Source organism: Epinephelus moara, chromosome 20 (genome assembly GCF_006386435.1).
Source record: "Epinephelus moara isolate mb chromosome 20, YSFRI_EMoa_1.0, whole genome shotgun sequence".
NCBI lineage: Eukaryota > Metazoa > Chordata > Actinopteri > Perciformes > Serranidae > Epinephelus > Epinephelus moara.
In genome coordinates, this window is record NC_065525.1 from 37546929 (window position 1) to 37574924 (window position 27996).

At 42.9% G+C, this 27996-nt stretch overlaps 3 protein-coding genes across 5 annotated transcripts in view; 1 reads left to right on the forward strand and 2 right to left on the reverse strand.

Moving 5' to 3' along the window:
• Positions 1-13269, reverse strand: part of si:dkey-82f1.1 (DENN domain-containing protein 2A) — a 45982-nt gene extending 32713 nt beyond the window's left edge. The window contains exon 1 of the mRNA XM_050073643.1: positions 12874-13269. The gene's annotated coding sequence lies outside the window, so the exon portion shown is untranslated. The remainder of the gene's footprint in view (positions 1-12873) is intronic.
• A 4366-nt stretch (positions 13270-17635) lies between these two features.
• adck2 (aarF domain containing kinase 2) lies at positions 17636-27755 on the forward strand. The gene is made up of 8 exons (XM_050073368.1): positions 17636-18931; positions 19065-19211; positions 20234-20362; positions 20620-20715; positions 20813-21091; positions 21342-21470; positions 21969-22022; positions 23356-27755. The coding sequence occupies exons 1-8, from the start codon at positions 18056-18058 to the stop codon at positions 23494-23496; spliced, it is 1851 nt and encodes a 616-aa protein (XP_049929325.1). The 5' UTR covers positions 17636-18055; the 3' UTR covers positions 23497-27755.
• The window catches only part of srpk2 (SRSF protein kinase 2), a 108729-nt gene continuing 106670 nt past the window's right edge, over positions 25938-27996 (reverse strand). For all 3 annotated transcript variants that reach the window (XM_050073365.1, XM_050073366.1, XM_050073367.1), the window contains one exon: positions 25938-27991. In XM_050073365.1, coding sequence (XP_049929322.1) covers positions 27807-27991 — 185 coding nt within the window. In that variant the 3' untranslated portion in view covers positions 25938-27806. The remainder of the gene's footprint in view (positions 27992-27996) is intronic.

Consider the following 27996-nt stretch of genomic DNA (forward strand, 5'->3'; position numbering starts at 1 on the left):
ATTTTTCCAGCACGCCATGTTTACCTCTCACTCATCTCCACACATTACTGACACACATTACTCTTCCATCCTTATCTTTCCGTTCTTCATCCAACCACAGACCACAGGGACCTGTGCTATATGTTGTACAGCGGTAAAGATGACTATCAGTTGGCCTTTAGGGGCAAAAGACAAGCACACACAAACACACACAGTGGATACACAAGCCATCCTGCTGCCAAGTGTCCTGTTCAAACCTATTGATAGTCCTCCGGCCTGCTGTGCTGTCCTCTTACCCCTCCACTTCTCCCCCTGCTCCCTCCATTGTTAGGAGAGGATGGACGTGAGACAGCACTGAAACTGGTTTAGCCACAGAACCAGACAGGAACTGAAGGGGGATACCACAAACAATTAATTTCTCCCTGCATGCCTTTTTGCTTATCAATCCACTCTAAATATAACACAAAAGTGTCCATTGTTGTATTTGTAATGCTGCACATATAGCATTTCTTGTTATTGTGGTTGTCGTTTATGACTGAGACTCTGACGGCCTGGGTGTCTACAGTCTATCCCGCTGGGAGCTGGAAGAATGGGCCAAAATATTACCTCAGAAAATGTATAAACAAACCTTAATTATAATTGGGGCCACAGAGGAAGCCACTATGGCTGTAATTATGGTGCACAGGCACAACCAAAGGGACAGAATGCTGCATCATTTAGGAGGCCTCTTATGCATGAAATGAATTGTTCTTGTTTATGTTTGTGCACACAAACTGACAGGAAGTGTGATGTGATTTGCAGGAAGTGGGGATAAGACTGACCTCCTTCGTCTCCTGAAATGAAATCATCAGGATTTTGCACAGCAAGCTTTTTTTTTTTGCTAAAGAATTAACCCCATACAATAAGAACTTGAGTTTGTTGATAAATGGGACAGCTCCGACTACAACAAGGTCAGAGCGGCAGCAAACGGAAGGAAAACTCCAGACAAACTCAGCAAAATCCTTCTAAAAGTCCTTCTCAGTTGTTCCACCTGTCAGAGTTTACAAATGTCCATCCCGTAACAGTTTAACCACAGGCCTTTAACAGGGAAGGTCTCCCATTTCCCTTTGGAGTTTGTGGCTTCCATTCCACATTCCAGCGACTACAAATGGTGCAACTTGCAGGCTAATGATGCACTAAAGTCTCCAATGTGATAAGCCCTTCTGGAAGTACAAGTTTAGAGGGGAAGTCTTTGACGCTGTTGGCCTGATAAAAGGTGAAAATTAAGTGTATAATTGAAAAAGATTTGTGGAAGCTTTTAAGCACAGAGGAGATTTTTAAACCCGGACTGACCTGTTGGAAAATTGGATTATAAATGAATTCTTCCACCTCAGCAATGGCCAATCGCCAGCAAATACAAAGAGGCCCTAACTAGCTCAATGAGGAGCAGAGAAGCCTCTCTAACAGAGAGAAAGACAAGATCATCACAAAAAGAGGAGAAAAAGAAGAGGAGGAGGAGGATGGATCCGTCTTGGAGGCAGAGCAAACAAATCTCTCTCTATCCCCCCCATCTGGGAAAGGGTGTCATGTTACGTCTCTTTGCAGAGTCGGAGCATCTGTCCTTCGACTCCCTCCCACAGACATGCCAGCCCCTCCTCCCCATAGACAGAGAGCTCCCATCAGCAGAGCTCCTGACTCATCCCCAGTCTGCTCCCAATTACCCTGCTGGCTCCACAGACCTGTGCCCATGCCAACACATCCCGGGGCCCACTTTTAAACAGCTCTCACTTTGGCCTACATAACCTCATCCAACACTGCCTCTGTCATATCCAAAACTTTGGTAGTCTACATTTGCAGCTGAAGAACTACTCCAGCTTCAGGCAGCATCGAACGATTTGGTGATGTCAAAGGCGTCAGTGTGTTTCAAACTAAAGTACTTGTTGGGTTGTCTCACAGCGTCTGAAACCACAACGATAAATTGGGGGTGACAATTATTATAACTTTCCGAAACAGACAATCCGGCCGTCATGCCGACTTCACGCAGTTACTGGCCAGGTGTGCAGTGGTATGAAAGTAAGTACTATTTTTCCATTCATCACAAAACTGCTTCCAACACACTTCACTCATACAGCCAAGTACACAACCAGCCCCATTTAGGTTACTTATGACATATAAATACTTTTGCTTATTTTTACATACTTAAACACTTCTTGTGCAGCCAATAGAGTGTGCCAGTAAACCCGGAACTCCGTTAGCGCTTTTAGCACTTCCGGTTCTCTCGTCTAAAAGTCAATACATTTTTTGAATGGGATTTTGGTAAAATGCCTCAAATAAGGTCTGTTGTTAACAAAAGCTTAAGCGAGTTTCAGGTTTTGTTCTACGACATAAAACAGGTCAGTAAATACCCTACTTGTGAATTTTGAAGCTTTTACGTGTCGTAAAAAAGGCGGTTGCTAACAAGTTGCTCAATACGACTACAAACCCTGTCGGGGACATTAAACGTCATCACCCCCGAACAGGCGAGAGTGCTGGCAGTCCGCCATTACAGCTTCTTATTTAGCTTAAACAGTCCGATTTCCCCATTATACAATGTTTTTAAAATAAAGCGGCCGAAATCAGTTGAAAGCTTAGTGGCGGTGACGTCAAGAGTCATGCGACCGTGGAGTAGTCATGTAGTCCGTTAAAGCCTAACGTTAGCTTTTTACTTCTGGCGATCGCATTTAAGCTTCAAATGCGGTATGAAAGGTGTTCATATGTGAAGATTATCTCGCTGAACAAAACCTGTAAGTATCATAAACTTGTGTTAGCCACAGAGCTTATTTTCTGACATAATCCAAAACGCAATGCAAAAATCACATTCACTTTCTCTTCTGGGAACCAGCGCGATGCTAAACTTCCGGGTTTTGATGTCATCCCTGGCACACTCTATACTCTAGTATTGTAGTATTCTTGTATGCAACACTAAAAACACTATTTGCTATGCAAAGATATAATGGGGAAATGGCATCCAAAGCAGAGAGCTAAGTTTCACTACCTCACTGTGTGTTGTAATCCGAGCTTCCCACATGCATGTGTGTATTCCACTGACTAGCTCATCGCTACTGCTTTGCACTTGCTTATGTGACAGTTTTGGGGCATCGTTGTCATGGAACAGTAGCGCCCACCCTCCGGTTCCCCCCAGTTACCAACCTTTGCTCTGTCATTACTGTTGCTATTGTTCAGTGCTGTTTATGTAGTTGGCACTGTTAGCTGCTAGCCGCCAGCTGAGCCACCTCCATGTTGAGAACCATGCCTGAACATCTCATATGCTCTGCATTTCACATAGGAACCCTATAAGAATATATTCTCTGTTCTATACTTTGGTGATCCTCTGACCAAGCAGGTCAAACTTTTCACTTATTCAATGAAATATCTCAACATTATTATCTGGACTGACGCCTAATTTTGTACATTTTATACACAGCTACCATGAAGTTGGCATTTGTGATTTAAATCTAATGTCTCGACAACTATTTGATGGATTTCCATAAAATAAGGGGCAGACATTCTAATACTTAAGTGCTAATTACAACTGTTAGCATGCTTACACACTTAATTAAGATGGTGAACATCTTAATTTTAAATATCAGCATTAGTATGGGCATTCCATCCACTCATATTGGACAATAAAGCTATTCTGAATCTGAAACGTCTGCTATCCCCTTAAATTTTTCTGAATCCAGCTCCCTTCCTTCCCAAGACAAATTAGTGCACACCGTGGGCTCATCTGGCAGTAAGAAACAAGACCTTGGTGTAGATGCACCTGCGGTTGGAGCACTGTGGTTGCCGCAAGCATAAATCATCACTGACAGAGTAAGTAAGGCCATTGACAGGAGAGCTCGCCAAACAAAAGAAGCCATGGAGCTCTTCCTGGCAGCCAGCCTCCCTGTTTGGCAGGCAGAGATGAATTTCAGTGGGTGAGGTAATTCATAAACAGCCACAGGTAATATGCCAGGTGATAGACATACACCTTCTGTCGTCTGCAACCACAGCTGTATTCAGTTTCACCATGCCATTAAACACAGGAGACAGACATGGCATGTCTTACACCTCAGACAATACCTGTCTCTGCTGTTAACAACACCCAAAGGGCCTGGATTTTACACATGAGGAAGTGTCATTGAATACACCATCATTCACAGGGGAAAAAAAGACTCCCTACAGTGAGCAGTATTTACAGCATCTGATATTACATTGTGCTGACACACACTGTGGGATTTTTGAGCCTAATGGTAAAACCTTTCCTCTCTAAAACAGGCTTAGCCACAGTAAACGTGCAGCAGTGAGTGGACCTACAGAGCCTTTCAACAATAACCTGGCTTCTTCAGCACACTAACATTATTCTCTGGGCCCCAGATCAAATTTCTCCTCCAAGCCACAGTCTCTGAGCTGAGCTCCAAAGCCAAAATCCTCTCCTCTCCTTCTCCTTCCTGTTTTCCCCCCTTCACATTTTAAGGGTTCCGCTTGAGAATTCCCACCAGAGCTCCCCCGTCCCATCCCTGCTCCCCTGCTCCTCTGCACGCCTGCACAGAAACAGATTTTTATAATTCGCCCGCCGATCCCCAGGGGAGCCGAGCAAGGCGAGAGCTTGGGAAAGTTCTCTTCCGGAGTGTAAACTCCAGAGTCAGAGTCGGAGCCGACGTTTTTGACCTCCACACACCCTGTGACCAACAACTGTGAGCCTGAGCCAAGACCGCCAGTGGACAAAAAACTGAGTGAAATGGAGAGGGGTGTTTAGCGCCACTGAAGCAAGCCAAACAAAACTGATCTAAAGGTGTGTGTTTCCATCATAATCTCCTCAGGATCCTCAGGACAAATTGTACTCAACACATAGCAAATATACTGACATTCAAACAGTGCTGGGCAGTAATAGTATTACTTCTCCCAGTAACAAACAGTGTAATGAATTACTGATAAAATTTCAGTGATAACATTACAGTTACTCCAAAAACAAATAAGTCATTATGACCTTACTTTTATTGTGACCCTCCCAACGGATTTGAGATCAAACAATCCACCACATCCCAGGGTTGATTTTCGTAATTGTTGCGCATGCACATCACAAAGCAGCAAACTAGCGTGGAAGACGGAATACTTAACATTCGGTGGTGATGTGTCCCCATTACTTTGATTTTGTAACAAGGAAAGATGACAAGACTATCATGGCTCCAGGTAGTGGTGCTAAGACTCTTTCCACTGCGAAAAACACGACCTCAAACCTCCTGAAACAACTACTAGAACCGACAGCACAAAAACGTGAAAATCGTGGAATTGCACCCCACCAAAGGTGAGTCCTCCTCGACAGTGGAGGATGGTTGTGGCCCTACAAGAGCTACACGACTAGAACTGGAATTTAATCATGGACAGTTGCAGACTTCAAGCAACAAAGAGCTAATGAAGATTGTGGCTGAATATTTTTTAAAGAAATGCTACCTACTTCCACGTCTGACCCTCCGTCTTTTGGACAGATCCTTGGGGAAATACCGGCCACAGGCAAGAGAGGACCCCCAGGTGAAAAACCATTTGCAAGCTATCTAATTGGAGTTGACTCTAACATTCACAGAATCGTACATATGAAGTCTAAATGTTGAAGAGAAAGGATGCAATTGCCAATTTTGTGGGGTGTAACCAAAAAGTAATATAACAAGCAGTATAATGACTTAGGGTTAGGCAGGGAGTAATAAGCAAAAAACATAGCCTAATATTACTGTTACTGTTATTACTATTGCTGTAGTTGTACACTCATGAGATGTTACATTTTAACCAAAACAGTCATTGTAAATGTAATATCATCAATCTATTCCTGTACTACAGTATGAGAGGAAGAATTCTAACTTTGCCTAATCAGACTAAAAGTACCCAAAGTATTTACCATAATGACATGAAGCAAAAATGCCCTTCCGGTATTTCTGAAACTGCAAAGTGCAAACAGCATGTCCTTTGCTCAACTGATTAATGATTTCAGCATCATATCAGAAATACTGAGCAATATCACAAGAAAAAACAAAGTTATTTACACAAAAATCAATAGTTTTGTAATGTAACTGAGCCTATCCCTATATAACCTAGACATTTCTGAGAAGGACTGACATAGACTGACACCAGCCTCAGCAAATACAACCTAATACTATATAGCAGTATAAGAAGGATGAGATTATTGTAGCCGTCATTACAGTGGAGACAGGCAAAGAGAAAACTACTACTTTCCCAGCTCTAGAGCTTAACAAGACAGTGTTTAGATATGATTTGGTGTGATCAAAGCTCTGTGTCTGCAGTGTGTCTGGAGTATCTACTCATTAAGTTGTTACACTTGGATGAACCTCCAGACAATGTTTTAATTGTCATTATAGAGTGGATCCCTAAATTGACAGGTAAACAAAATTCTTCTCATTCTACGTCATGGCTGCAAGAGAAAGAAGAAGAGGAAGGGAAGAAGAAGAAGAAAAAGAAGAAGACGACGAAGAGAAGAGTGGTAGGCTGATGATTTGAAGGTCACTGCTCTTACAGTTTTTCCATCTCAAATATTACACACACACGCAGCACATAACCAAACTAACAAAGCATGCGGTAACCTTTTCCCATTTTGCTTGGAATGCTCATTATAACATGGCAACCGGAGCCTAAATCAACGAGCTGTACAGCCACATTAGAGTTACACTTTGAACCCACATGGAGGCATTCCATTCCAGACGGCAGCCTTCCCCACACACAACTTATTTTTCCGTGCCGGGGATGTCAAACAAATGGTAAATGCATGTTCACGTGCAAGCACAGTTTTTCAGTGGATGTTCATGGGCATGTGTTTGCATCGATGTGTCTGTGCATATTTTGGTCTATATTTCCACGTCTGTGTCTGAGTCTGTCTATGCCTGTTTTTCTGCATGCATTTGTGTGTGTTCTAGGGTGTGTGTGTTCGGGTTTATGCCACCGCCATGCGCTGCCAGTGGGCACAAGCTGCAAAACCAAACCAAGCTTGAAACACTGGGCTTCTGCATGGTCTTCATCAGCATCGGTTTGCTGTGATAATTCTCCCGGCCCACATCTAACACCCTGCCATCAAACTGTAGCCGCCTCTGTCTTTGCCACTCTCTAAAGACCTAACTCTTCTAGAGATCCTCATTCTGTACTGTAGTCTGTGTACACAACACAGCAGGACAGGGATTCAGCCTGCCATGTCCTGTTAAATGTCCCAATTAGAGTTGCAGCAGCTATTTTCTCTCAAGCTATGGTGTGATTTCTTTTTAATACAACTCAGACAACTGCCAGACAGAGCAACAGCTTGCAAGCGACGGGCTGTGAGAGAAGAGTGTATGCATATATATGTGTATGTCAGGGTTAAGGGAGCATTTAATGAAAGAAACATGGCCAGCTGCCAACTGAATAAATGTCTCCAGTATCCAGTGTGATGGTATGCATTATCCATGCATGCATGTACGTGCGTGTGTGTTGCTTTGACTCTTACGCAGACGAGGTTAGGGGTGTCTAAAATGGTATGCATTATCCATGCATCTGTGTGTTTGTATGAGGAGGGGGTGTTTTTGATCATGGCTAAACCCATGGCCATCTACCAACATCACAGACAATACGTCCCCCACCATATCTTTGAAACAAGAAGAATTCTTTCACCATCACCACAGGATACATTCTTTCTGAGCACGTCACCGTGGTGACAACAGCAGCCCGGGATCGGCAGGAGATTGGCCCGGTGGGGTCTTTAAGTTGTAGGCCGCCCCCGCAGTGTGCCTGTCAAAAGCCAGTTCCTGTAAAAGGAGGGGTATACAGGCCGTAACCTCCTAAAGCCCTGCTGTCACTTCTCTGGGCAGAAAAGAATAGAGAAGACAGATGTCACTGGCTGCATCCGCTTACGCACACAAATACGCACCCACATGTACACACACACACAGTCATAGACGCAAACACACCATGCAAACTAAGAAAAAAATATACTGAACTGAAGTTAAACCATGAAAAATCATCACGTTTTCACATGAGAACAGTGGTACATATGCAGACATGTGACTCATAAATGTGCTTATAAAAACATTTTCTGTCCATGTTTGTAAAATGTACATGTAAAACAGCCATCTAACAGTTAACTCTCTTGTAAATTGAGACCATAGTGTCAACGTGAAGCTAAACACTGTTTTCCTGGATGAATTTGCACTCTAGTGACTCATACCAATCATCAAGACCGATTTCTCCACTTCAGCACGCTTCCAAGAAAGAAATAACAAGCTGATTCAGTTGTGAGAGATGACAGACTTAGTCACGACGCTAAACATCTGGTGTTTGAGTTTTCAGGAGATGTCTTTTTTTCCCTTACAAAGCATGCATACTAATAAAAAAAATCTGCTAACCTCTGCTTGGTATATTTGAGACCTCATGCGTTGCATTTGTTGATATGTCAGGATGTGTTTATGCTACGAGTCATGAGTCACAGAGAGTGAAATGATAGATGGGCACTGGGTGAGAATGCCATGAATATATGTGTGTCAATATTTTGGTGCGAAAGAAAGAAAGGAGGGAAAGGAACTGCTTGGAAAATGCCCTGAAAGTGAATGAGTGTGTGTCTGAGAGTAAAATGAATCACCAAGAGGAGAGGACTGAGGCACTCAGTGTGAATATTCTGAGTGATGAATACAAGGTCACAAATGCTCTCTTTTCCACCACAGTGCACATTGTCTCTGCACAGCAGTCATGCAGACAGTTAGCCTCTGCCCCTGACTCAGAATGTAAACAACTGACCCAATCTGACAGACCTCTGTGTGTGTGTGATAGTAACACTGGTACACGCACACACACATACACAATGGCTCCACACCAGAGCCCCTTTACAAGATTGCAGCCTACTTATTACAACCTTGCTGACTAGCTGACAGACAGTCCCTCTGTCTTTATCTCCAACTCTATAAACCTTCTCCTCACAGCGCCTGAGAATCAGCCAGTCTCAATTCAATAAACTCTCAACTTTACCCTGTTAAGTAAATACAACGTTAGGATAGACAGAAACAGAGGAATGTAGAAATGAGGTCCGTAAAACTACCAACCTGCTGAAACTGTTCATATATGCCAATATGAAAATAACACTAACTTTAAGAGGTAGTGCAGAAAGTTGTCCCAAATCAAAGAGTACTTCAGCCGCACTTTGCATGGATCTAGTTCTTGGGTTTAATGATTGCCCAGCAGGCTCAACTAAAAGGCCGTTGAGATGAAGCCCCTGAGATTGATTATGTTGGCTGATTGATAACCATCTCTTAAGGGTCAGTGCTTATAGGACACAGCAGACATTCCTGTTGCACTGTGGTATGACACGCAACAGAGCATCCGTTATCTCACATGAAGTGATATGGCATGAGTCATGACACACAGACAGACAGATACATGGATGAGCATCAAACTTAAAGGAGCAGCGTGTAGGATTTGGTGGCAGACTGCAACTAGCTGAAACTTCTCCAAGTTTGAACCCTCAGTTAGGATTCCTTTAGTGTTCATTGTTCAGGAGGTTTTTACCGGGAGCTGAATTATCCACAGAGGTGTCTTCCTCTCCAAACAAACAAATCAGGTGATCAAAACCACTAAAAACACTGAATAAAACAGTTTCATGTCTCATTTTGCTCGTTGCAGAGGGGCTGCTAACTATTGTGAGTGTTGCGAGAATGCAAGTGCCCCTATTTAGAGCCGGTGCTTAGTTTGTCTATTCTAGGCTACTGTAGAGCATGGCTACCCTGGAGTTCTCGCGAGAGCCCAATTTGAATTTGCTCAGCGAGTCACTCTGGCAATCAGTAATGATGCTCATTACCTATGCCCATGAAACCGAGCTGCATCAATCACATCGGTGTATCTTATAGGCGGGCCAGAGGCGAGCTAAACAGATGACGACAGTGCTGCGATGACGAGGTCCGGAATCAGTCAGTAAACATTGCAAGATGGCTACGGATGAACACCAGTTGTTTGAAACGGCTTTGGCCGCTACAATGAACGAGTTAGACTTGGCTTTTTCTCTAAAAGAGGAACAGAAGACGGCGCTCGAATCTTTCCTTTGCAAGAAGGACGTTTTTGCTGTTTTGCCAACCGAATACGGCAAGAGTCTAATCTACCAGTTAGCTCCGCTGGTAGCTAAGCGTATACGTCACCCCGTGTATTGTTCTGATTGGTTGTAGTGTTATCCAATTGCGTGCAGTGATATTTACAAATGCATGCTTGGTGCCGCCCCTCGAGTTGGGCCATTTTCATTACTCATGGCCAGACCCTAAATCTTCTAGATTTGGCTCTGGATTTCCAGGCTAGAGCATGGCAGTGCAACACAGTGGACTCCATGGACGGAGTTTGCCATGTTTCCATCTTAAACAATGATTCCTTAAAGGAGCCCTGTGGAGTTTTTGACCATTGGTGGCACTGCAGAGCTTCATTTTGATGAAAATGTACCTTCTGGTTGCAGAGGGCAGTAATGAGGTGGATATTCATACCTTAGCTGGAAAACACCATATTAGTTGCTAGCCAGGCATGTACAATAACTTGAATGGTAATAAATAAACTGGTGTTTACCTCAGAAACAAGCCACGCACCCAATTCAAATGCTGTCACAGTTAAAAAAAGACTTTAATAGAGGTTACCAGCATTATAGATAAGGGTTAAAAGGTTCCTGCTACACCGACTACCAAGTTTAGAATGCCATATCAGCTATTACATGGCTGTTTGTTGTTGTGCTGTGACATGTATAGCTGTCTGCCATCGAGAGCTGGAGGGAATAGTGGATAGCGTAACATATAGGTGAGACAGCTGCCAAGCTGCGGACTGCTGCAGACCACTGTTCAAGACCAACTAACAACAACACTGGTTGTTAATTAGCAAGACATGGAGGAGTTTCCAGCAGTGTTTGTGCCAATAAATGTGGGTGTTTTAAGCCAAATTATGAACTTTCCCTAACCATAACCAAATGTTTTCTGTGCCTTAACATAACCACACATTAACAACAGTGTTGTTGAAATATAAACCTTTGCCAGTGGCTGTTTAATAAGGTGACAGTGGCATGCTAAACATACTAGTGTAGCAGGAGATCTCTAAGCTGTATCTACAGCGCTGATAACCACGACTAATGCCTATTTAATGGAGTGATAACATTCGAAAGAAGTGAGCCATGTGTATCGAAGGAAAGGGGGAAGAAATGTACTGTAAAAGTAGTCACTGTTTCCTGCAATCCCACATACTGTCAGTCGGGGGCAGTAAGATAACAATGCAGCAATTAAGAGAAGAAGAAGTTTGTCTAGCAAGTTTCACAATATTTCCAAACACTGCAAATGTTTTATGAGGTAGTAAATGCATTCAAGATGTTGGGCAGTCCTTAAGGGTACACTCTGTTGAGAAATATAAACAAAACCGTGTTTGTTTACAATGAAAACTCCAAATGGTACATTTACCAGTCAGTAAGGATATGAATCATTATCCCCTTTATTTCTCCTGGAACATATCAACCTCTTTAGTTATAGTTATATTTAAACAGTAAGTCCCCATTTCATCTGTAGGTGGTATCTCTGTTAATAAGTGGCCATTGCTGTTCTGGTTTTTACACCTGTTGCCACTTAACAATTAAACAATGGCGCCACAACTCTGAGATCTTTTTTTATTGATTCATCTGCTGAAAAAGACTAATTTTACAAGTAGTGCTGTTTTTATGTGTCTGTTTAAGCCACTGTGGCTGTCACTGCCCAGGCTAATTATCCAGATTGTCTGTAGATCCCAACAAACTGCTGCTGGAAATTCGAAATGCATCACTTCCTGTGCATCAGAGTATTTTCAAAGCCACAAAGCAGAGGGTGGTTAAATGAGAAAATGTAAATACCATCATAAACTGGCAAGAAGTTCAAACACTATCTTATACACTGACATCCATTAAACAATTAAGATTATTCCTCATTCATTTTAATGCCATCCTAACCGCGGGAACAATGCTAAACTTTCAAACCCAACTGCACAGCTTCAGTCATGCCTCTTCATGAATCCGCAAACAACTTGTTATCCCTAATCCTTGACAAGCCAACTTTTTGGAGCCACCTGAGCTCCTCTGTCCCTGGGGAGGTCTCCACCCCTGCCTGCCTCCTCACAACAATACATGTGCTGGGACTCTGCATGAAGAGGTGTCTTTGTTCACAGTGAGGAATGCTCATCTCACTTATCCTCTCTTCTTTTCTTTCTCTCCCCCTCAACAGGCCGGTTTGGAATGTGTTGGTTTTAGTGTGCGCTCTCACTGATCGCCAAATGATCACCAACCCAACTTTCTACATTTTGTTTTCATTTAATAAGCAGATGAGAGCTGACAGTCATTGAGTGCACACATGTGTGTATGTGTGCTCACGTGTGCTCAGATACTTCAGTAAGGCACAGATGAGTCTCTTGTGGGCAGCAGTAATGGACTTGGTGCAGACAGTTTGAGACTGGCTACTTAAGCAACACTCAGGCATACTTTAACTGGAGCCAGGGCAGTCCAGAGTGAAATACGGCTCAAATAAACACAGACGAAACCACATCCTAACATTTACCATCCATATTGCTTTAAACGAGCGTAAGTGTACATTCTGTACATGGACACACACATGCATGCTGACACATTCAAGGTCACGCATGAGAGTATGTGAGGAGGCGAAGTTGATGCACATGCATGAAGATGGATCCTCAAGCAGGATGACTGCCTTTTAAACTGAGCGGATCACTTTGGGGCTAAGAAAGTATAGTATATAAAGTCTAACAAGTCAATGACTGTGTCTTCCAAAGGCTGTATGGAAAGAAATCCACATTTTTACCAGAACTTGACTGACTTTGTTTTGAGAATTTTTTTTGTGACTGCAAACACACATTATCACACACAACTCTTCACTTTACCTCTCTGAGCTGGGTGAGCCCTGATGAAGTGCTCTTGGAGTAGTTTCTCATTTTGCGTAACCTGACCCCGCAGAAGACAGCATCCACTTGCATGGTTCCTTTCCTTCCGAGTAGTTTGCCTCTTCCCCCCTCTCTCTTCCACAGTTTGTACACCCCTACCCCTGCCTCCGACTGCTCTCACTTTGCATAGCCCCTGCCTGTACCTCCCACATATACACACAGAGGAAGACACAGAGTGCCGCTCCAAGCGCAAGAAAAGTTTGAAAAAGTCACAAAGTCAGGGAAATCCCTCCTCCCATCCAGCCTCCGGGCTAAAATGTTTACAGCTCTCTCTCCACTCTCAGCTCCCAGACACACACTCACTCACTCGGACTCCTATCTCTGAATGACGCTGGCTCGCCCCTTCTCAAACTTTTCCCACCCCCCTCCCTTCCTCCCTCCTTCTCTCTTCTCTCTCTCCTCCCTCTCCATTTTCCATCATCGCCCCCCCTTCCACATCCCCTCCCACCCACCTAAACCCCCCACCGCTGAACTAATCTGCAGCTGGCCGGCCGATTGGAGCCCTAGTTGCCGGGGAAACCGAGTGTCCTGCTTCAAAAAAAAGAAGAGGAATGAAGCAGGAAGGGGCAAAGCTGAGCAAAACTGAATACATAAATAACAGCCTCCTCCGGGAACCAATTAGAGAAGCCCAAGGGCCTCTCTTCCTCTCTCAATGAGGGGACAACATGTTCATCTATTTTATCTCTAAAAGACTTTGTTTACTGGTTCACATGTGCCAGTCAACAGCAACAACAAGAAGTAGTGTAGAGGCATAAGTGGTGTGTGCTGAATGCTGTGTGGTGAGACAGAGAGTGGTTTGGCAGTGTTTGGGTTGATTACCGCTGACCTCTGCTCTGTGAGGGAATACAAACTGCGGAGTCCAGTTCCCCATCAGGCCCAGGGCTGCAGAGTAACTCAATGCTCCTGTGGAAAGAGGGGAGAAAAAGAGTGAGAGTGCAGGAAACAAGGCTGGACATGCATACTGATGACCAGAATGATTAATAATTAACCTGTTCAACTCCACAGGCCCTCTTTGGCAAGTCCATTATTATAAATGTATGTTTTGCGGATAGTTTTCAAAGCCTACAATATTTATATTGAAAATGTGTTACAGCTACTCATTTATAAAGATATGGGTATTTAATGACACACAAGACACTTTTGAAAAATTCCCGTTTGATATATGGTTGGCACCCATTAAAGTGACATCTTAGATTTAAATAATTTATTTAATAAAAATGTGCTATACAGTAGTAAAGCTGGGGCAAAGGGAGATTAGAGATGGAACTATAAGTTATTAATTGAGTGGTCAGTTAACAGCAACTGTGTTAATTGTGTAATCTTTAAGGTATCTTTTGAAGCTAAAATACCAAACATTACCCAGTCCCACATGTGATTATATTGCTTCTTTTCTTTGTATTTTGTGACAGTAAACTCAATATGTCTTGATTTTGGACAGTTGTTCATACAAAACAGCAGCAACTTTAAGCTGTAGTGTAGCTTTTATGTTGTTGTAACTACTTTATGCAGTGTTTGGTAGTTTAAAGGCCCAATGCGTATTTAGGAGGATATATTGGCAGAAATGGAATATATTAAATATGTTTTCTTTTGTGTATAACCATCTAACAATAAGAATTATCGTGTTTTGTTACCTTAGAATGAGTACCAGAACGGGTCCTCGTCCATGGAGTCCGCCATTTTGCACTGCAATGTTTCTACAGTGGCCCAGAACAGACAAACCAAACACTGGCTCTAAATAGGGCAATTTCCATTTTCGGGTTTTTGTGTCAGCCACCATAGTTAGTAGCCCTCCACGACAAGCAGCGTAGGAAAAACACATCTTTATTTTCAGGCGAAAACTGCTTTAATCAGTGTTTTTACCAGTTGACATCACCAGGTCCTTTTGCTTTGGAGAGAAGGAGACCTATGCAGACAAGTCTGCAGTCGGCACCCCGTAAAAATCTTCTATACATCTGGATCTTCAGTTATCAAAGAAATAAGATGAGTACACATTAGCAGGTGTTGGGCTAACAGCCCGTCTGCAACACGCTGAACAGCATTGAAGAAACACTGATTTGTAACACAAAACTGCTTCGTTCAGTGTTTTTACTACTTTTAATCACTGGTTCCTTTTGTTTTGGAGAGGAGGAGACCTCTGCGGACAATTTAGCTCCCAGTAAAATCCTCCTGAACGATGAACAGTGAGGGACTTCTAAGCTGGAGAAATCTAAATCGACAAAGTAGCCAGAAACCATAGCTGTTAAATAAATGAAGTTGAAAAAAATCCCTTCTTAACTGAAGTACAGCATCAAATGAAAACAAGCTATAGGACAGCATGCATAAAACTGTATGAGCACACAAGATTGGATATCAGGCTTGCCTTGTAATTTCATTTTACTCTTCAGGTAGACTATACAACTAAGTATTTCTCCACAAATGGATTTATAGGGGTCTCAGCTGCATTCCTACAGTCATTTCAGTGAGCAGCCTTCATAAAGTGTCTAACAGCATCACCTCTGCAGCGCAATTATCCTGCTGACCTCTGAGCCCAAACCCTGACCCTGCCTTTGAAATGCAAGAGAGATCTAAAAAAGCCTGGCTTGTCCATCAATAGCTGTGAAGGGACCAGGGTGGGAGGTGGGGGCTGGTAACATCTGTTTGGCGTTTATCCCACCTTATTGTGTTGCTGAGTCCTCTATCAGGCCCACAGATGGGATCCTGGGAGCGTACCGAACCCACTGTCCAGAGGACTCATACCGTGACTGGGAACATGGCTGGGACAAGTTCTCAGTCCTTGATGGTGCATAGTAGGCTGATTCCAGGACCTCTGGTTTAAGTAGAGGAAATGACAATGAAATCAAACCCTGGGTGTGTTTCGTTCCCTGCCTCCTCCTTTCCTTTATGGCTCAGACACAAATTGTGCCAGCCATACCAATAGTGCAGAAAAATAATAAAGCCCTTAAATCATCTGTCGGAAACTTTGTTCAGGAAAACACAGGGTATCCTATCAGGAAGCACTTTTTAATGCCACCTCCATTAATGTCCAGACCACATACTGTAATTCTGCTCTGTCCAGTTATTAATGTTGCAATAATCTCTTACGTAGGAGGTCCTGTAATTTTAAAGCCTACACATTAACCAAGAAAATAATAATCAAAAATTGATGATGAAAACAATCATTAGCTGCGGCCTTCAGAGCATGAATAAACAGGGTAAGTACATGAAACATGTGCCTGTCAGGTCTCGCTTGGTCAAGGGGGAGATGTCTACGGTGGCAGAGAGGGGTTACAACACACGCAAACTCGTGTTTTTTGTTGAATACCACAACCATTTGCTCACGACGAAAATCGGCGTCTCTTCTATTTTCAAGCTTGCTCGCGAAAGCAGCGTGACTCGAGCAGCGCGTAGAACAGATGCAGTGTGAATGCTCTAACCTGTTAACATACTCGCCGAAATGAAAACGCCACAGTGTCTGAGTGTCTTGCTCCTGTGTAGGACAGGTGGCGGGGCCTTTTGTATATCTGTGCCCAGGGGCTCATTGTCTTATAATCCGCCCATGGCTGCAACCCCAGTACCTAGAGTTGCTGCTTTCCATTATTGCTCCTAAACTTACAAAAGGCCTCACAGAAGCCAACTGAGTGCACATTTAATAAAAAAAAACTTCAGACACACACTACAACTCTATACAGTTCGATACCTCCTTCTTGTTCTTGTTTCTGTAAAGCAGTTAACTTCTGTTCTTACCTTTTGTGTCAAAAAGTTTGCTTGCTTACTTAGTTGCTAAGGTCTGCTCTTTAAAACTGAGATAGCCAACAAAAGGAAACTTTAAGAATTTAAGCTTTTGTTTTATTCTATTGCTCCATGAGCTTCTGTGGCAGGCCCTTTCTTAATTGTAGGGCTATTGATTTTTACAACAAAAACACATTTTCACAGCTTTCAGACACTCTGACATGCCAAAGCAGTGGAAGCCTGTAATAAAATTAATGAAGGCAGTATTCCATTTTGATGAGCCAGGTCTAGGGTCTTGGTATTATACATAGTGCCTCACTGGAAAGGCTTCCTGAGACACTTAATGTAACAGAGCCATACTTGATGTTAGTTGTTCCACCTGTGCCTTTCCTGCAATGATAAGTCAAAATGTCTGCCGTGAAAAAGGTCTAGTTATAAACTTACAACTGTCTCAGTTAGTATGCTCACTTCTTTTCTGACCTCATTTCCTTGCTTCCTTCTTAATTCCCTTGCTCCCTTCTGGTAGGAGGACAGCTCGAAGTCTGTGGTAACGGTTTAAGGTCTACCTGTTGACACGGGCACCCATAATAAGGTGTGTAATGTCTCCATCTGTAGGGCAGTAGACGTTTCTGCACTTAATTGACAGAAGTGTCCTAAATTTTAAATATGTAGGTCGTTTGAGAGTTTTATTTTCAGTAGTAGTTAGCTAACGTTAGCCGTTTAACATACCGCGAGCTCCGTCAGTTGGTCTCCGTATGTAGTTAGCTTGAAAAATAACGGTTGTCATTTTTTTAACAGCCGAAAAAAAACACGACTTATAAACGCTTAATAACTCTTACAACATTTAAGCTAAAAACGCACTCACTAAGAACAACAACAACAAAAACCGTCTTGTATTAATTAATAACCAGCCGTTTAAGTTTATTTCTTCTGTCGCGCGACTTTAAGACGAAGCCACGTGATCTTGCCGGCGCTACGTCATACCCGGAAGTGAAACGGCTGTAATGTATTTGTTTTTAGCTGCTGTGTTTCCAGTGCAGGTACATGGTGTTTCTGTGGCTGTACAGTAACGCCAGCTGAAGAATGAAACGTCTCACTCGTCGACAGTGGGACAAGAAGCAATGCAGTAACTTCCCGTTTACAGGAAAATACAGTAACTGACCGTAAGGTAAAGGAATTTGTAGTAAAATAGGTACAGTAGGTAGCTAGTTTAATGTAGCATTGCTCTAGGTCGCCACTTCCTTTTAAGGTAAAATACCCGCCATGAGCTCGTAGATGTTTACGTTGTGACCAAAGGTTATTCCGAGTTTGGAGTCACCTCTTACTAATGACTTTGCAAAAGGGTGTATTGTAATAAAAGAGGCACATGTGGACCAATTCACCTCCTCGACTGAGCTAGCAGCCATTTCACATTATGTCTATCTTTGGAGCAGGAGCAGTCTTTCTCAGACTGAGGTACACTTTCCAGAGAGCAGGCTCCTTCACCAGAACCAGACTCATCCAGAACTCCAGGGCATGCTTTGCTAAAAGAGGGCAGATTTTCACCCAGATACCCAAGGTTGCATTGTTATGTTGGGGTGCAGTCAGTGCATCATCCTGTGCAGCCACATGCCAGGAAGCAACTGTCCCACGCCACACTGCTGAAAGAAAGTCTCTTGCCAAAGTGCAAGTGCACAAAGTAATATTTTTTCTGCGCCTTAGCTTTCGTGCATTGGTGCTGCTCCTCAAATTTGGCCCCCTTCTCCTCTTGTCCCCCTTGGTTCTGGTGTCCACTCGCTGGGCGTCTTGCTGGCTGGATGCTCTGCTGTGGGTGACTGAAACATCTGGTCCCACTTTCATTAAGCTGGGGCAGTGGGCCAGCACCAGGCGGGACGTCTTCTCTCAGGAGTTTTGTGAGCGCTTCTCTAGGCTTCACGTAAGAGTGCCTCCTCACTCCTGGGCCCACACCAAGCAGTGTCTTCGGAGGGCTTTCGGGGAGGGCTGGAGGAAGGTTTTAGTGTTTGAGAGCAAAGAGCCTGTGGGTTCAGGATGTGTGGCACAGGTGTACAGAGGCTGGGCGAAGGCGGACCAGGTGGATGACCCAGCTTTCCACTCACTGGTGGAGGAGATGGAGAAAGAAGACTTGCTTGAAGCATGGGAGATTCCTGGTCTGAGAGGAGTGGCCAGGTCCTTGTGGCAGCTCTGGAGGGGGACTAAGGAGGACGATGGCTATGAGGAGAGAAGTCACACAGAGGGGGGAGATAAGGAGAGCAGCACAGAGAAGGAGCACCTGATACCTGTGGCTATTAAGGTAATAATAGCCACACTAGAGTGTCTAAAAAAAAGTCTCTAAAAAATATGAAATCCTGCCTTTATGAGTAGCTTGTCGTGCATTTTTTAAGCCTGTCAGCACATGTTCATATATTGTTTCTGGTGTGTGACAGGTGATTCATCCAGGCGTCAGGAGACAGGTGGAAATTGACCTGCTGCTAATGAAAGCAGGCAGTTGGCTCCTGAACTGCCTGCCTGGACTCAAGTGGCTCAGCCTGTGTGAGGTAGTAGACGAGTTTGAGAAGCTCATGACCAAACAGGTAGGAACATGCAGACCCTCCACATTTAAAGGTCCAGTGTGTAGGATTTAGGGGGATATATTGGCAGAGGTATAATATAATATAATACATAGGTTTTCTTTAGTGTATAATCACATAGAAATAAGAATTCCTTTTACCTTAAAGTGAGCCATTTATATCTACATAGGGAGCGGGTCCTTGTCCACAGAGTCCAGCAGCCGTTAGCAGCCCCTCAAGGATAAGCAGTGTGGAAAAGAACAGATATTTTGAAATGTGAATCTGCTTTCTTCAGTGTTTTTACCGTTGTAAATCACTCTGTCCATTTGTTTTGGAGAGGAAGAGGCCTCTGCGGATAATTTGGCTCCCGCTAAAAACCTCCTGAACGTTTGAATCTTACGTTATCAGAAAAAAAGGTGAGCACAAATTAGCCTGTGCTGGGCTAGTGGCCCGTCTCTGATGAGTAGAGTAGCATCTGAGAAACACTGGGATCAGATAATCTGGCTTCTGCTAAAAACCTCCTGAAAAATGAACACTGAAGTATTTTTTTCAAGATTATTTTTGGACAGTATTTAGGCACGAGAAGGGGAGAGAGAGAGAGGGTATGACATGCAGCAAAGGGCTACAGGCTGGAATTGAATCCGTGGCCGCTGCAGCAAGGACATAACCTTTGTACATGGAACACCTGCTTTACCCACTGAGCTACTGGGTGACCCTACGAAAGAAATTCTAACCAGGAGAAGTTTCAGCCGCTTACAGTCTTCAGTCCTCATCACTGGATGCCATTAAATCTCCCTAAATCTTTCACACTGCTCCATTTAAATTACACAGAATTTGAGTTGTTTGTCTTTGTGTTCACGCTACTGGTTAAATGACACATATGATTTGTCTTTTTGTGATCAATAAAGGCAGCTTTAAATGTCTTTTCATGCCTGTATAGAGGCAAGACAGAATTTAAAGTAAAATAACTGAGGTGCTTACACCTGCAGCATGAAAACAAATAGCCTCATAGCAAAGAAGTCTAATCTGCTGATTTTTTATTTCAGATTGATCTCCGTTTTGAGGCCAGGAACATCGAGCGTTTCCAGGAAAATTTCCGCAATGTGGATTACGTCAAGTTCCCAACTACGTTACGACCATTTGTCACCAGGGCTGTTTTAGTGGAAACTTTTGAAGTGAGTACAGAACTGCTTCAGATCTACGGAAGACACTGGACTGAATGACTGAGTGATAGCTTGCACTCTAAATATACAGCACAAGCATGTCAGCCATATTAGAATATCAAATGCACACTTCATTAACTACAAGAATGAGCTACTGTCTTCTTTAATAAACTCAACCTGTGTGACACAATATCTGTGATTTCTAGGCAATGTAGAATTGTTGTGGTTGAATGAGTATTTTTCAGTTTATATTTGACCTTTTTGTTCAGGAGAGTGAGCCCGTATCCAACTACCTGAGCTCGTCGATCCCTCAGGAGGTGAAGCAGAAGATAGCCAGGATGGGAATAGAGACCATGCTGAAGATGGTGAGATACGTCACCGTGTAAATGTCTCCCTGTTCTGTGTGATCAGTCTGATTGTATGTTCACTTACATCGTCTCCATCTGTATGTCTGTATTCCAGGTTTTCGTGGACAACTTCGTCCACGGGGATCTCCATCCCGGGAACATTCTGGTCCAGTGTCGGGGGCCTCATCCTGATTCCACTGACAGCACTGGTATGTCAGGGGATGCACATGGCAAGACCACCCTCACTGACCTGTGGGACACAGTGGTGGTCAGCATCAGGCCCGTCCCATGTCCTCTCCAGCTGGTGCTGCTGGATGCTGGCATCGTAGCCCAGCTCAGCGACCACGATCTCGCCAACCTCAAGGCTGTTTTTACGGCTGTGGTGCTGCAGCAGGTAATGACGCGTACACTGTGCAGGGTGGGAATCACCAGAGGCCCCGCAATATGAAACGATACTGATTTTAAAGGTTTTGCGATGTACTGAGAACATAGGAGAACCAAGCTGAAACTTGTTTTACACATTTCTAAATATTGAACTTTCCCATTGCAAACCCAGTCAGCCTTCAAAATACCAAACAATGTCAGACAATGAAGGAATGTAATCTGTGTCAAACTATCTGCTGCTGCTGTTTTCTTTTCTTCAGGGTGAGCGAGTGGCCGAGTTGTTCCTGCATCACGCTCGGGCCAATGAATGCAAAGACGTACCACAGTTTAAGAAGGAGATGGCCCAGCTGGTGGACCAGGCCCTCAGCAAATCCCTCTCTCTGGGAAAGGTACGAACCTCGACCTGCACTTTCTTACTGTGTCTGATTTGTGTTTGCAGGGTCACATGACGATGACCTCACGATGGTCATGATTATTCTTTTTGCTTCAGTTATTGTGTTATTATGTTACAACATTAGAAAAGAAGTTGAATTTTACCATTGTTCTGTGATTGTTACTGTAATAGTACACGATGGTTTTATGTCCAGATTTCTTCTGGATCTTTGGTTCTTGCTTCTAACGTGTGCTTCGTATTGGCTCTGTCATGATTTAATAAGCACTGCTTGCTTCCCTGTTCCCGCTGTCCCTGTGCAGATGAAACAAATTTGCCTTAGTGCAACACTTGTTCTCTTACTGGTTAATACTGCTTTGCAAAGGCCCATCCATTCTAAATAGAAAACTTTCTGGTGAAGTAGTTTATAGGTATTGATCATGGCGGTCAGTGACTTTTGGAAATCACTGATTACTATTGATGTGTTTTATTGACTCTGTTTTTGTTGTGTTTATAGTTCCAAGTAGGAGATCTGCTCTCCAGACTCTTCGGTCTACTCATCAAACACAAGGTAAAATATCAGGGGGTTACATTCTTTACGATGAACAGTCATCTTGTGCAGAGCATTGACATTACAACAGTGAACAACTGAGTCACAATAATCCTAATAAGGCTTTCTCATGTAAAAAGTATGGGCTCTTTTTTTGCAGTTAGCTTTTCGGTATCACGTTTTGCTTGCAATATTTTTAAGTTTTAGCTTGAAGAAATGTAAGTCACTGTGCTCTTATATTGCTGTTAGGGAGGTCTAGCTGCTTTCTGGAGGCTACTGGTTGATGCTTTAAAAAAGAAAAACAGTAACTCAAAGTCAGCACAAGAAAACACGTGCTGCACGTTTTATGTAAAGCACTTTGAATTGCCTTGTTGCTGAAATGGGCTATACAAATAAACTTGCCTTGCTCTTAGGCATTTATGGAAGTATTTAAAATGCTCTATACTTAAAGTCTTTGAATCTGTTGTATGGAGGAAACAGTGCGCTTGTTGTAAGTCATGTCAGTTGGTGTAGTCATAAGAGGTGTTTAATACAGGTACTGTATGATTGAATCTTAAAGAGACAGTTCACCCCAAAATCAAAAATCCATACTTTCCTCTTAACTTTAGTGCTGTTTATGAGTCTAGATAGTTTTGGTGTGAGTGTTGGAGATATCAGCCGTAGAGATGTCTGCCTCTTCCAGGGTAATGAGACTAGATGGCACTCAGCTTGTTGTGCTTTAAGTGCCAAAAAATACATTTTAAAAACTCAACAGCAGTGCCTCTTTCCAGAAATCATGACCCGGTTACTCAAGATAGCCCACAGTAGAAAGAAAATAGTTCCAACATGAAACTGCTCACAACAAGGTCTGTGGATTATCCTGAGTAACAGAGTCATGGTTTCTGGAAAGAGACATTGCTGTTGAGTTTTTCAAATGGATTTTTTTGGCGCTCTGAGCACCACAAGCCGAGTGCCATCTAGTTCCATTATATTCACGAGAGGGCAGACATCTCTGCAGCTGATATCTCCAACACTCTGCAACACACATGAAACAATCCCGACTGATAAATAGCACTACAGGTAAATACGCAATTTTGACTGAGGTGTTAACCGTCTCTTTAAACTCTATCTCTTCAGGTTGAACTGATTGTACTGAACAATCATTGTCATGGAGCGAATACGGGTTGTTGTTTTTTTGCAAAGGAGTTCTCCCTCATTGATGGAGAGAACATAAGCTTTCATACTTTTTACTGTCAAAGAATCAAAGCTAATTAAAAGATAGCAAAAGTCATCAAAACAATTATGATGATGTGATGACTCTGTTGCAGAAATCTGGCTGCTGAGCTATTAACCTTGATGTCGATTGTTTTTCTAGGTGAAGCTGGAGAGTAATTTCGCCTCGATTGTCTTTGCCATCATGGTGCTGGAGGGTCTCGGCAGGTCGCTCGATCCCAACTTGGACATCTTGGATTTGGTCAAACCTCTGCTGCTAAAGAACTGTGCCTCACTGCGATGACAAACACACACAAACATACAGACACACAAAGCTCTAGCACAGTGGACCACACACAGACAGGCACCTTAAGTACACATACAGCTAAGTCCCTACTGTATACATAGAGTACATCTATAATAGGGCTGCCACTAACAATTATTTTCATTGTCGACTAATCTGTCGATTATTTCTTTGATTAGTCGACTAATCATTTAATCGAAAAATGTGTTAAAATGTTGAAAAATGTCGGTCTGTCTCGCCCAAACCCCAAAATTACGTCATCTAATGTCTTGTTTCGTACTCACGCCAAAGGGTTTTAGTTCACTGTCATGGGAGAGTTTGGAAGCTGCCAATATCTGAATGTAAGAAGCTGCAATAAGAGTATTTTGGGGTACTTTTGTACTTTTCTATGAAAAATGACTCAAACTGATTAGTCGACTACTAAAATAGTCACCGATTATTTTAATAGTCGATTAGTCATTGATTAGTCGACTAATCATTGCAGCCCTAATCTATAATTATGGCACGTGTCTGCAGGTGTAAGACACTTGAATTTAATGCATTTTAGTACCTTTTAGAGATTATTTTTAACCAAATTTAAGATTTTTGGACAAATAATGTATGTCTTATTCAAGCATTGCAAGTATAAAGGTAAGACGTATATATTTAGTCTCATGCAGAAGTAGGTTATGTGTAGGATTATGGTTATTATTAGTGAGTTAGGCTCATCTATATTTTGTAAACAGGCATGTATACAGTAAAAAGACTGCATTAGGTTGAATGATTTGCGTCAGAAATGGTACTTTGCCACAGAAAAGCTTGACTCATTTTGACAAAAAGAAATCAAAGACTTCACTAATTTAAATCAAAGACTATGTAATGACTTTTAAGGCCTTATATTTAGAAAATGTAAGAGTTTTAAGGACCTGCAGGCACCCTGCTGTACTTTATTTTCCTAATGCTATGATGACTAAATTGCGACGCATGCCCCAAGTGACCTGAGAGGTCAGGAAATGGTCATGACAATCAGTCCGCCCTACAGGATGCAGTCTGGAGGATGCTCCGGGAGATCATTGTAAACGATGACATTAATGAATTCACTGACTCTGTGGTGGATTTAATGTGTAAAACAACAGGAGCAACAGTATCAAAACTACAGTTAAATCATTCCACAACCAGAAATGATGGATTACCAGAACCATGCGTTTCGTCTGGAAACAAAGACAATTATAAAGCAGCAGACTACGATGTAAAAAGAGCATCAGACGCAAAAAGGGATTCATTTTAATGCACAAGTTTGAGTGATGGTATGGCATTTTACTGTAGTTGTATGATTTTATGTTACAAATAAACTGATCGGTCATCTTTAAGCTTACAAGATTCAAGTGTGGATCACAAGATCACTGTCATCACTACATTTTAGCAGTGCCCTAAATACCTCATTGAGTTTTACACTGTTGGTACAGTATTTCCACTTCACTCCCATCTGGTTGAAATACAAACATTTCACCCACAGGAGAATCATCTTCAAGGCACCTCTAACTGAGCCTCATGAACGAGAGTATGTGCGCATTACATGACTTGTTTATTGAGTGCTAATGGACTCAGACACATCAGCAGACACACAGATGGCATCAGAGACTCTTTGTAGTGAGTTACGACATAAGAGAAAATACTGCGAAAGTCCCTGGTTGATACACTGAAGCATATGTTTTACTTTTTAATGACTGATATTGATCTCAGGATGTCTTTTATCACTACATCTTTTATTGTATCTTAGATAATGTTGTCTAATGGGCCATTACTTGCTTTAGTGTGAATCACAATGTACTGTAACACTGAACATGTGAAACCTTTGGCTAATTGTTCTCAACAGCTGACCCATGTCTTTCAGCTTTCCATTAAAATAGTGGGAACACTTGTATGAATAATGCATATCAATAAAAAGGAATCTATGTTAATTGATCTTTGTTTTTTGTTGCCTCTAGTGTAAGTTTTCTCACCCTTTTAGTGAGGTTGACTGATGCAGAAAATTCACGTCATCAAAAGGAACGGGATCCATTAATTTACAATTTTATTAAATCTGTCAATGAAAAACACAGACAAGAGACGCGGTTCTGTCAATGTCATCAGGAAGAACAGTCAGCATGGCTGAAAGAGTGAGATCAGGAGGTTTTGGTGCAAAAAAAACTCATCACATACCCTTTATTGCAAAACTGTTGATTTTTTTCTTTTTTTTTTGTATCACCATCAAGCGCCCAGACAGAGCAGCACTGTTCAAGTAAGGAGGGAGGGGGAGAGGTGACAACTGTGTAAAAAAATCTTTCAATAATAATAATAATAATAATAATTAATAATAATTATGATGACAAAAGAAATAAAAACATCTCTAAAAGACAAACACAATCACCTCAGTATAAGACGAGATTCTGTCACGGTCACAACAACCAGAGAAAAGTTGTTTTTTTTTTCCTCTTTTTTTTTAATGAATTAAATAGTTTTTAAAAATATTTCACCATTTACTTATACTCATCTTTTTTCATTTATTGCGAAAAATAGGCAACTGGACTAATTGTGATGATGCGAGTTTTTGTGTGTGTCCGTGTGTGTGTGTGTGTGCGACAGAGAAATAGAGATTAAGTGGAGAGATATAGTGGAACGTCTTGGAGCGTTGGCACTGAGAGCAGCAGCAGTGTGTGTGTGGCAATGCAGTACTCTCGTTCGGCCACCGGGTGGCACGGTTCAGTCTGAACATTCCTCCAGGGCCGGAGCTATGGTGGCCCACCCTTCCCCCAGCTGTATCAGAGGAAGTTAAGATATGCCAACAACAGCCTCTGTGTTTTTTTGGAATGATGCTTGTGTGTTGAAACTTTGTCCACGGTTTCTTATCTGCGTTGCAAGATCTCAGTTCTATGTACAAAGGTTTCAAATCCCTGAAGGACATCTACAAAGACAAGTGCAACCTCCATGTGACCATCCCCTTTCTGGAGTAGCTTGGGGGATCAAAGGGTTCCTCTATGGGGGAAAAAAGGGGGAATAGTACCAATCAGATCAGGTAAACGTGCCACAACAGGACTTAACGGAATTTCTTGGGAATAAAAGTCAGGAATGATGGCAGAGGACCAAGATTTAGGAATGTCAAAAGCTGCAGAAGAAAAGGGGTTGTAACAGAGTGACCTTCCTCAGAGGGGGCACCAAAATATCCTAACACAAATCTTTCTAACAGAATGTCCAAGAGAGGCGATGAAACAGGAAAGAAATCAGCGAAATGCACAAATAAAATAACGCATCCATCGTCCGTTTGTCATAGCCGTTCATGCTGATCCATCAGTCTCTCCATGCATTTTAAAAATAGTCTTAAGCAGTCCTTCTCCGTGTTGATTGTAGTTTTGTTTTTCGCTCATCCCCCACTTTTTCTGTCTGTCTTTATCAGAGCGGCAACTGTCAGTGTGGTGCCCCCTGGAGGACTGGCTGCCCTCCAGTTCTCTGAGGTGGCCCCCGTTAGGAGCATGCAGCTCATTTAGAAGGAGGGGTCAATGGGGAACCAAACAGGAAAGAAGGAAGTTTTGGGTTTGGATGTGTGGAAGAAATCAGGGTGTAAACTTTTAGTCTGATGTGGGTGTTTCTTCCAGAGTGTGGGAGTGAAGGAAGGGGCTGGAAAGAGAGGAGAAGTGTCCATGTAGGCAGATCATGAGCACAGGCACAAGCGCTCATTATCTCTCAAAAACACACAAACGCGTCTGTGTTTGAGGCCCTGGCTATGTAAAGGTCATGGCAGATGGAGCTCTGGGCCGCCAACACTGTGATGTGGAGCTTCTCGTTGACTTTTCTATCACGTCACTGAAAAGATCAGCAGCTGTCAGTGGCCCATGACTGGATCCAAACAAGGTAAAACTGAGAATTTGGAGGAGATTAGATGGAAGGGACTGGCTGACATCTTGACGGCAGAAGAGAAGAAGAAATCTCTTTCAGACAGAGCCTGGCTTCTCTTTTTTTACGTGAGCAGCATCCTTCTTCAATTTTACTTTTTTTTTTGGGGGAGATCTTTTGGAAGACACAGCCACTATGTCACGTTATCCCTGTAAGCTTGTCTTTACATTCCTTATGGGAACAGATGAGGTGATGTGTGGGACTTAAGCCTATTCAGATAAGCATGTAATGGACGTGTGGGTTAAGACAGGAAAGAATAAGTCTTAATCATCTACTCCAACTCTGTTTGTCTCCAGCGTCTCTCCATGCTGTTGTTCCACAGGCTGCCACCAGGGGGGTGATGTTTGGGCTAACTGTAGGGGGGGGGCAAGGGGAGGAGGGCGTCTGATCGGAGATCATGGCTACGAGTTGAGCCAGGGGTGGTTGAGGCATTCGCCGGCCGAAGCCCTCTTCTCGGGCACCATCTCCAGCATGGGCAGAAGGAAGTGGGTGAAGTGGCCGGCGTCTTCGGGCGCCCAGCCGTACTTCTCCACCAGTACGTCGAACAAGGACCACGGCTTCAGCTTGGTGATGTGCCGCAGCTCACCTGCA